At 39.8% G+C, this 11,088-nt stretch overlaps 1 protein-coding gene across 1 annotated transcript; it reads right to left on the bottom strand.

Moving 5' to 3' along the window:
* Positions 1-262: 262 nt before the first annotated feature.
* rtkn2 (rhotekin 2) lies at positions 263-10,491 on the bottom strand. Its single transcript, XM_051379931.1, is given in 13 exon segments — positions 263-3,104; positions 3,106-3,449; positions 3,859-3,966; positions 4,224-4,392; positions 4,942-5,073; positions 5,165-5,271; positions 5,780-5,874; positions 6,567-6,767; positions 7,080-7,197; positions 7,306-7,359; positions 7,471-7,529; positions 7,606-7,805; positions 9,262-10,491. Coding segments are annotated over 13 exon segments (2,100 nt in total). The 5' UTR covers positions 9,397-10,491; the 3' UTR covers positions 263-2,726.
* Positions 10,492-11,088: the final 597 nt, after the last annotated feature.

The raw sequence follows: 11,088 nt of genomic DNA on the forward strand, positions 1-11,088 counted from the left end.
TTGTAATACCATTATCTGGCTATGAGATTCCATCCGCCTTAATCTTCACAACAGGCTACGTCTGGGCTCAAAGCCAGAGAAACCTCTCCAGTATTTGCTGCAGTAGAGAAATGTGCCTGTGCGTGTATCTCTATGGGATGTGTGTTGGGCTGCAATAAAAGCTATGCTTTGACTTTTATTGCCACCCCCTGGTAAACCTTTACCATGAAAAATATTCAGTAATACTTCCAAGCTCAGCAAAAATAAAGCAGCCTCACCAGGGTAGAATGTAGGCCGTTTTATTGCAGATCAGCAATAATAAAAAATACAGTTAGCTTCCAAGACAACAGTGAACAGAGAGTGAGGAGAAAATTGCACTTTTTGAGAAACAAAAACAATATTTTTTACACTGTACTAAAGACAAAATTACTGTATTCCTACTCACTACTACATAAACACAGTGCCACTTAGTCTAAATAATGTATGTGCTAGAAGTAACATTGAGATGATATAACCGTATTACACTATCAAAAGAAATCACAGAACATTTTAATAAAAGAAATAAATAATTATTGCTGTTACTGTTATTGCTGTCATGTGTAATTAACAAATGAAAAGACAAAGATAAAAGACAAGTACATATATCTCTAATGAATATAAATTTGGCTCATTAGTTTGGCTCTGATCAAAGTGATAATGTTCCGCCCTTGTTTAGTCATAAAGCAGTTAGTTTCATTTAGATCACATGCTCTTCCTCAAGCTTAATATCCACAGGGGAAACATTTGACTATACTGGTTACATGAAACGGCTTTCACCAGCTACACGGTTAACCGGAAATACTACACAGAAATGTTAGCGTTCACAGACTGCCAGTAATATTTACATGTAATTGAATGTTCTTTGTCTCTAGCATGCTTAGTCTAACTGAAAGTAGTGGGGGATGTAGGAAGTGCAATATAATTACTGTGATGATATCATACAGCCCAATGTGTAACCACATTAGCATCAGTAAAAACTAATGCTATGAGGGTTGACCCTAGAGTACTGCCTTGTTTTTCCAGGTATATACAGTACAACATCATAGTCCCTAATGTGTTGGTGATACACACACAGAGGATAGAAAACATTTCGAACACTCTACTAATATTGAGCAGCATCCCCTTTTGTACAAACCATTCTCGGTTCTTTCAAGGCTTAAAACTAAATCCTCCTGTAATCCGCCTCCCTCCAAATCTACATCTCTCCTTCTTGATTAAACAGAATTTAGAGGGTGGGATAAAAAAAAAAAGGAAAAAAAAGGGCTTGTAGCTTTCTGCCCAGGTAATTTCAGAGAAAGTAGCTCAACCCCATGTTTTGTACACTCTGTGTAATTATGAAGACCATTCAACACGTGACTGTTAAGTGGTTGAAATATTTAGTGGCTGGCAGTATTGGATATGTTCAAAACACAAAAACAAGGGCATTCATTATTTTAGCCACTCAAAAGACTCATTCATTCAATTATGTTCAGAGCATTTATGGGCTGCAGTGTTAAATTATGTTGGACATACTGTGTAGCCACTGAAAACCAAGGTCACTCCATTATTAAGACCTCTGGGAAATGGAGAAGTCACATTAGTGCTTGCAATTGCTCCTAAAATCCTGTTCCCTTAAAATCAGCTATAGTGGTCATAAAATTGTCACAGTGAGTGGAATAAGTCAATAGTTCCAAAAGGAATGACTCGTCCACAGTCGGCCAATGGATCAATTCCAATTTGAGTGCTTTTGCAAAGGCTCTTTCTTCGGCCCATGTTCCAGTGGCAGAGCTGAGAAATAAGCCTTTCCGTTTTAGTGGGATTGATGATGGCGGTGCTCAAGCCAACATACAGCTTTCAATTTCATCTATGGGTTAGCTGCACATGAAAAAAAAGTTTATAAATGGAGAGTGGAGCTGGAGACGTATCAATACAGTATTGATATTGTGATGTGAGGTGTCAGCTGGGATTTGGGTTGTAGTGATGGACATTGTGAGGATCTTTTTTTTTTTAAGAGACCACGTCAACCACCCATTCTTTAGGTTAAGTTTCGACATTTTGGGAAATACAATAAGAAGATCGATACCACTTTCTAATCAATCAGCTCAATATGAAACCTGAGCCAGGAGATGGTTAGCTTAACCTAGCATAAAGACTGATAGCAAGGGGGAAACAGCTAGCCTGGTTGTCCACAGGCAACAAAATCTGCCTATCAGCACCTCGAAAGCTCACTAATTAACATCTTGATTATTTAATCCATACAAAAAACAAAGTGTAACTAAACTAATTGCAGTTTTACATGGGGTTATGTGCCTCCCTTTTTGGCTGGGAGCAGTGACTTCTTAGCAAGCTTTAGAGGTGCTGGTAGGCAGATTTTGTTACAATAGGACAGAGCCAGGCTAGCTGCTTCCCTGTTTCCAATCTCTATGCTAATCTAAGCTAACCATTTCCAAGTTCCAGGCTTCTATCTAGGGTACAGATTGGAAAGTGGCATTTATCTTTTCCTTGTATCATATTACTAATTACTACAGTCCTTAGTGCAGTCAGTCATACCCAAAGTATCATCACATTATCGCTATTGAGGTACAGTCAAATATATTGTGATATCTGATATGTGATTTTTTTTTTTATCCATGTTCCCCAGCTCAGTTGAAGTTTTAAGTGTTGTTAGAGTTGTTTGTTTTAGTGGTCAGGTGGAGTTAGTTAAATCTGGATAATGTTGAAAGTCGAAGTCACAAGGCTTTAAAGTTCATCCTCTCTCTGAAAGACTTTCTCAGTTTGCTCCTCGGTGCAGGAACAGGAACAGGACCAGGACCGTGACTTGGTCTGAGGAAACCATGTTCACCTGTGGCTTCAGTGTTGTGGATGTGGTGGTTCTGGTATTCCAGCTGCTGGAGAGGGGCCTGAGGCTGACTTTGTGGTTGTACGTCGAGGACGCCCAGGGGGGCGTTCTTACGGCTGAGGGCTCCGGCTCCTGGAGTGTTGTTTCGCTGGAGCTGCTGGATGATGGCAGAGAATTTGGCATCCAGAGATGGTCTGCCGGTCTTGGACCTTGTGGTCGGGCGTGAAGTGCAAGTGCCAGAGTTCTCCTTCTCCTGGTATGGGGGGGGGAGGAGGAGGAGGAGGAGGATGAAGAGAAGCAGGAAGGGGAGGTCTGGCCGGACGAGCGGGAGGAGCGTAAGGCTCTCTGTCAGAGGGTGGGGGCGGGGCACGGCGCTTCTTGTTGATGGATGTAGAGCTGGTATTATGGTTGGGGCTTGGACAAGGGGTAGAGGTTTTGCTCTGGGACAGAATATTCTTCTGCACTACCACTAAATGGGACCCATCAAACAGACTGGACCAGTTAGCCGCTTCTTTTTCCTCTTCATGACCAATAAGAAAGCGGCCATCCGTCTCCTCTATCTTGTTGTGGATGATGTCTGTGATGCTCTCAAACTTGCCAGGTGAATTTATACCTGCGGGTCAACAAAATAAACAAAGATTGAAATAAAGTGAAATAGATTAGGCCAATGTTTGTGTTTATTGATGATGATGATGATGTATTAGTGAGATGTAGAAAAATAATATTTAACAAACAACCCATAACCAATATCTTCAAATTTTCTAATTAAACTTAAAACTAACATTGCAATATTCTAATTTGTATGTGAAGGGTTTACCACTGAAATGAAAACTATTATGTGTGGTCAATTGAATATATTTATTTCACTGAGGTGTTACATTCGTTCTGAGCACTTGCACCATATTCTCTATAAATAGATGCACACAAATACAAATCCTGTAAAACATCTGACATCAAACAGTCAGCACATTATCAGCTCCGTCTAACTCACTTCAGCCACTCGTTCCAATTACTCTACTCACTGAGGTCATTGTAAACAGAGTCAGCCTGCTTGGTGAGGAAGAGTGATGGTTTCCGTGGTGACGCGACCTCGATCTTCATTAGCTGGTTGCAACACTGCAGCCACTGGCCTGGTTGTAAACAAGGAGAGGCATGAGAGGCACAGATAAAAGGTTACACTATCTGTTCTTTCCAAAAGGAGTTTAACTAAATATATGTTCACGTTTCTTGCCAAAACTGACTGACTCTTTATGTATTCTTAAACACACAAGACCTTTTCAAGAAACATCCATGTTCTTGCTCCATACACACATGTACTGTATGTAACCTATAGCTTTTATATACATACACAACCTTCTGCTGTATATTTTCACAAAAACACACTCACTCTGATCATAGAGGTGCTGGTGGAGGGTGTCTAACCAGTCCTCCAGCTCATCCCCAGTTTCTGTGGTGAAGACGATGGTCTGAGATCCCTCCGGTGAAGGGTTTATGATAGACAGACTCCTGGATTTTTGGCCTGCTGACTCCTTCTCCATCACACGGATCCGGGTGTCCTGCAGAAAAACCACCAATAACTTATAAGCTGAAAATGAGTTCCACAGAATACAAATGTGAGATATTGCACTAAAAAGTACATAGCTGATATTGCAGAAAATAATTAATTCAGCAGCAAAATGCCAAAGATGCAAGCAGGATCTCAGTGAGTAATGTGGCATTTTGTATTTTGGTTATTCTGCAAATGTTAGGGGAAACTATGAAATGAGATCTAAATCAATAATAATGAATGTGATATTTATATTCAGTTCAAAATTCTACTAATCAGACAGCACAATTAAAACAGAGTCGATGATGTAGTGACAGTAATAACAGTGATAAAAGGATAACAATAGCTATTTCTGGTGTTAACATTTGTACTTCTCTGCCTTTAGATTCATTTATCTAACACATCCATTTTCAGAGAATGTACAGAAACATCACAGTAACTTCTTCCAGTTCTGTTTGTTTTATCACGTTGCACCTATTGAAGTGCCAAGCTCAACAGAACAAGTGAGCATGAAATGCAAATAAGAGAGTTGAATGTGAAGGTTTGGATTCTTTCTTACCTTGTTGATGGGAACATTGAGAGTGGGCTGCACTTTAGCATCAATTTCTTCTGGAGTGAAGTAACAGGACAAAAAGCCAGCGCTCAGCACACAGTAAAGACTGCAGCAGCGGTACATCCCTTCCACACTTTGCTGAATTACCGAAAAAAAGAAAAAGAAAAAGTAAGTATTTAACCCAGGAACCAGCTATGATGCTAATGCCAATTAACAGCAGTCAACACACCTTCTGGCTTAGGTAGCCGGTCATCATGCTCTGTGTCATGCACGTAGGCTGGGCCACCAACCGGCAGCAGACGTTGCCGTAAAGTGGAAGCCAAGAGGACCACTCAGCTGAGGGGATGAAGAACAGCAGTGGCAAAAAAAAACCAAAAAAAAAAAGACAAGAGATTTACATACCATAATCTTCATAAACTACTATATAGTTTATGTAAAGAAGAAGATGATAAAGTTTATTAATCCCCGACGGTAAATTTTTTTTTTCACCCATTTTTTTTTTTTTTTTTACACCAGGCCCGAAATACAGTCATGCACAGACAGGGCTTATAGACATGCTAATGTCTAAGGATCAAGGTACTCAGTAAGAAGAAAACTCATACCAAACATTTACCCCTGGAATTACAGCTGGATAACAAAACCCTGCCTGAGCACCCACTTTTTTATCCATTTAATCACTCACGCAAAGGAAGAAAAGTAATCCAAGTTGAACTTCAATCACAGTTTGTGTTTAATTTTAGCAAAAATATTTCATCATTACCACAGCACTGAATCAAATGAGGAGCTAAAAAGCATAATCCCTTTATATCCCCGGATATTACATTTCTGTGCCTTTGTTTCTTACCATCTTGGAGGACAATGAGGGAGTGAGACTGAAAGCTGCCTTCAGCCTCAGGTAGATGCAGTGTAGTGTAGGCCAGCAGGTTGAACTTGGCTCCACTGGTACAGGTAGACACACACACACACACACACACACACACACACACACACACACACACACACACACACACACACACAAGCATTCTTTAAGTATACCGCATTGATTTCCTTTCATTCCTTGGCTTCCTGGGCTTTAAATAAAAGATTCATGCTCAACTCTAACCCTAAAAATAAATAATAAAGATAAATCAATATATAAAGACTAACACCAACATGTGTACATACCCTACAGTATTTTATTTTTTGTAAATTATGTCCTTCAAAGGCCGAATGATCTCGATGTTTCCCCTCGCACTGAACAGGTGGGATGTATCACTTACAGATGTTAAGTTGAGTTTCACTAGATGTTCTAAAAGCTGTTAAGTACACTTTTCCTCTCAGAGACAAATAAAATAAAGACAGGAACATTAAAAGCATGCACTTTAAAAAAAAAATAAAATTGCTGAATTTATTGGCAGAAAAAAAAATCTATGAAAATCCAAAGGCTAAACAGTATTTATAACCCCAAATATTGGTTTAACCCTTATTTCAATATTCACTGTGTGATTTGTTTATAAACCCGCTGTGTGAGCCTGCAGCTACACCCTTTGTTCCAGTAACAAGCCATAATCGAGTTAGTTCCCATCTGCAAAAACCTTAAATAGAGAGCCAAGAGTCTGTAAAGGGTTTTTACGGGATAACACAATACATACGAGGGTATGGGGTTGTGCTGCAGGAAGGTGTCAGGGTCTGAGGAGTCCAGCAGAGGGCAGAGCTTCTTCCCAGCAGTCTTTCCAAAGGAGTTGCGGAGCTTCTTGGCCAGTTTCTTTGGCGTGTTTACCATCGTGTGCTCTTCCTCCAGGGCACAGCTCCACAGCTCCACCTTCAGCTCAAACTGAGGAACTGCTTCTTTACTATGAGAGAGGACAGAGGGATTTCAATTAGAGTATTAACATTAAAATGTATATAAACCATGTTAGATCGAGACTAAAAAACAACTAAACACAAAACACTAAGGGTTCATGATACATTTTACTGCACAGAAATTGTGACCAGTAAAATCCCTAACAAGATGTGTCAGTGTTTGTAGAAAAAAAAAATCAAATACATATTTTGCTATACATATTATAAAATAAATAACATGTTTCCAGTGACACTCTTAATATAACTCCATAATGCAGAAATTCTTTTCCACCATTGGACAGCAACACCAAAAAAATACGTACAAGATGGTGACTCCCTCAAAGCAGACGTCAGTGACTGATCTGTCCACCACCACCATCTGTGTGTCAAACACCTCTGAGCCAATCTGCATCAGACAGAACACGGCCACTCGACGAGAGGCTAATAAACAGATGCAGAGTATGTGTTAGTACGGCAAGTATCCATAAAATAACATGAGGCATAGCTAAACAGAAGGCATGAATGTTAGCAAAACAAGCCCAAACTTACTCCCTCTGTTGTTAAAGTGGTCAGAATCCCTCCACATCAAAGGAATGCGCAGCCCTGCATCAGCGGAGAAACGTTTATTAACAAAGTAAACAAACCTGGCCTAATTTTGTGCTGTACAGAATTTTTTAAACGTGTGTATAAGTCTTAAAGGGGGAGGAATCTTACCAGACATAGCAATTGTACCATTACAGGGCACACGGTCATCTGAAACTGGATCTGAAAGTCTGACATATATTTATATTAATTAATCACATTGTGTATCAATACATCAGATTCACAACAATAACACCAATTCCTTACCTCCAGACTCTTCCCATCATGTCCTGCTCCTCTTTCTTCTTCTGCAGCAGTGTGAGATAAGCCTTGATCCTGGCGTTGCAGGTCAGCAGGTTCTTGGAGGCGTTAAGAACCTGTTCTCTCTTACTGCAGGCGAGCAGCAGCTTGTAGGCACCGTCCCGCATTCGCATCTCAAAGTCAAGTTTTTCTTGTATGTTTGTGTTCTTGGACAGGAGATACAAAGGAGAAAGTTAAAAATAACCAGATGAATGCACATCAAAACACAGACCATCAGCAAAGATGTGTTGAGTTGTGTTAGTCTGTTAAATTTTGCTAGAGTGGAGTTAGAGTGACGTTGCCCTTGAATGTTGTTTTTGGCAAAAACAAAAATCCCTTCCAGTTTTAAAAGGTGTTGCAGCACTTTGGTGACTTCCAGTCAACAAGCAACACATAAATAAGGTAAATGTCAAACATAAACAAGAACACAGTTGACCTGCAACCTCCTCCTCCCTCTATAGTGCACTTTACCTTGACTGCTTCTGAATCTGAGTTGTTTTTTGGCAAAGATGGAAGATTGATTTGTAGCACAAAATAAAAAGGCACCGTTTAAAGCTTTCAGAAGTCCTTGCAAATGACAGACAACCGAATATTAACCGGATATAAAGCTATCAGGAATTATGATCTTCACAATGAATTTGACAACGATATACTGATAATACAAATGGCTTGTGGCAGTGAAGCCAACTTTTTTTTTCACTCAAGAGCAACTTTTTGTGGCAGACGGTGAGGTGAAATGGTGCAAAATAATGACAAACAAACTGTATGCTACAAGGGACGACTATAACAGTGACTACATGACTAGATCACATACAGTTTTGATAATGAAGATGCAGTATGGAAATGCATTGATGGCATGCACTCAAGTGAATAGTGGCAGGAAAAAAATGGATCAGGTTAGTTAAACATATTTGTGGAAACTAAATGGAGTATGATGATGTCTACTATAATTTGGACATACTAAATTCAAACACATTTCCATGGAAATGTGTACATGGTGGGTTAGAAATTACCATGTTAAGTTAAGGTACATGCAGAATTGTTTTAGAGATACAAACACCATCGTTCTCCATAGGCTATTACAAACTAAAATGATGCACCTGTAGCTTCTTAGAAATCTGTCGTATGTACAACAAATTCATATCCTCTACTATCTGCAGAGTGTCATTCAGAAGACTTGGACATCGTTTCATGCTTCTGGTCTGAAATGACATTAGTTTGAGCGTTGTTCAGCAAAGAGAAGAGCATTACTTCTGCGCATGCCTAGCAACATTCAACATTCGACAATGCAACGGCTCTGGTTTCAGGGAAGTGAATAACGTGAAAAGAGGCGACTCCCGTATTGGATTACTGGCCCAACAACTAGCTCGCTTTGTCCCAGGGAAGTGAAAGCCAGTGTATGTTGGCGTGTGAAAGTCAAGTCATTAAATGTATTTAAGCAAAACCCCTCGAATAAGTTACTTGAAGTGCAGTGTTAAACTAAAAAGAGCCGTTTGTTAACGTTAGCTCGTTGACGTTGACGTTAGTAGTGCTGCACTTTGAACCCCCTCTGGCGTCAACCGAACTGTCATTAGGCTTCACCGTTTACGGTAAAACACAGAAGACAACCCTCCTTGCCCATACCTCTGTTTGCAGGAACACGGCACTCTGCCGTATTTTCTTCCGTTTAATCTCCATCGCCACCGCGGAACCGGCCGACAATAACGACCTGTAGCTCCCGTTTCGTTTAGAAGTTTGAACATCCCGCGGGTCGTCCATATTGTCTGTCCATTCGCTGCCAACGGCACGAGCAGCACATTCCCTCCTCCAACGTCTAACGCCCCTCCAACGGACAGGGAGGTTTGATTTGTTTCACGTCATCTGCCGCAATTACGATCATGTAGAGTGAATACACAAGTAACTCAATTCAAAATATCAATTACATCTTTAAAACAAACAAACTATTTAGGGAAGTTAAAATGCAATACAAAAGAAGAATCCGGTTGCATGTTACCCATGATGCTGAAAATACTGAATCTCACATTTAACTGATTTTAAATTCCAATAAGTAAAACAGACAAAAAGGTGACTGCTGAATCAAAAGCCAACCGTGGTAAAATAGCCTACAATAGTTAAACTCACAATGTGTTAGAAAACTGCACAGTGTCTGGTGTACAGTTCGAAAATAAATATCAAACAAACGCCCCGCCTTGCTAGCCGGTACTTCCAAACATTTAAACCGAGTGCTTCACGCCGGCGAGGAGGGAGCGTCATTGCGTCATGGTGCCAGACAAATTACGGAATGCACCGTTCTCGATTTGAATATTTTACATGGTAAAAAAAATATTCAAAATTAATTAATTATTAATCGTTGGTGGCATAAAAGACGTTTATCTGTCACTTTTGCAACATGGTACAAATTTCTCAGTAATGTTTGGCTTTTTTGGATGCAACAAAACATTTAATCTACTACAACGGTATATTATCTTTAAGCTATTTAAAATATCTGAAATTGTATATAATTTAAAAAGTGATGTTCCCTATCCAAAATGCAGAATAAGCGGTATAACAACGGTACCGCTATTATGTTCTTGTATTACAACAGCCTCGTTTAATTTGATCGTTTCTTTAGTTGTTTTATTCCCGGGAATCCTCGTCCATTAGAGCTGCGCATCATGCAGCAGCACTGCCTTTATTTACAGCATGAGACTTATACTTATAGTACATCCAGCTGCGCAGCCCAGCTGATGGTACAGTAATGAAGGACCCTGAAACGTGACCGAGGAGTCCAGGAAACCCGCCCACCCGGTTCTGGGTAACATGGGCTCCCGGTCGAGTTGGAAGCGTCCATAGCTGGAAGTGTAGACGCAGGCGTTGCTGAGAATGAACCGTGTCAAGTTATCCAGAGACAAAACTGAAAGCTCCGGAAATTACGATGTCCGCTTTCCAAATTAAAAGCTAGATTTTTGAGCATTAAAATGAGATGAGCTGCGTATATGTAATCCTCTGATTCAGACTGTGCAGAGTGATGTCAGGTACTTTACCATCTGTAGGGCATTTTATTTGCATCTCCCATGTCATAAGCTGTCTGTATATTTCTGTAGGTTGGATATCATCCTGTACAATTATCATAACATTAGGAAATACCATGGCAGCTGCAACTGATTTATTATTAGCCAGTCAACATGGCCATGTTATTAAAAACCATATGGTTACGTTTAGCCTCAATTTGTGTAGATTGCTTCAGTGGAAATCTACCCTGACCTTCCTTTTTTTTGCGATTCATAGTATAGATTTTCCTATGAAGAAATCAAACTCAACAAACATGTTTAGAATTAATTGTGACAAAGACATTTTGGATTATATAACTGTACTTTTATGAAAACGTACATTTATGTAATGTATGTAGGGTAACATTACTCAGTTTTTGCATTTTGTGTTTTATGGCAAACATCATATGTATTGATTTCA

Source organism: Dicentrarchus labrax, unplaced genomic scaffold, assembly GCF_905237075.1.
Source record: "Dicentrarchus labrax unplaced genomic scaffold, dlabrax2021, whole genome shotgun sequence".
Lineage (NCBI taxonomy): Eukaryota > Metazoa > Chordata > Actinopteri > Moronidae > Dicentrarchus > Dicentrarchus labrax.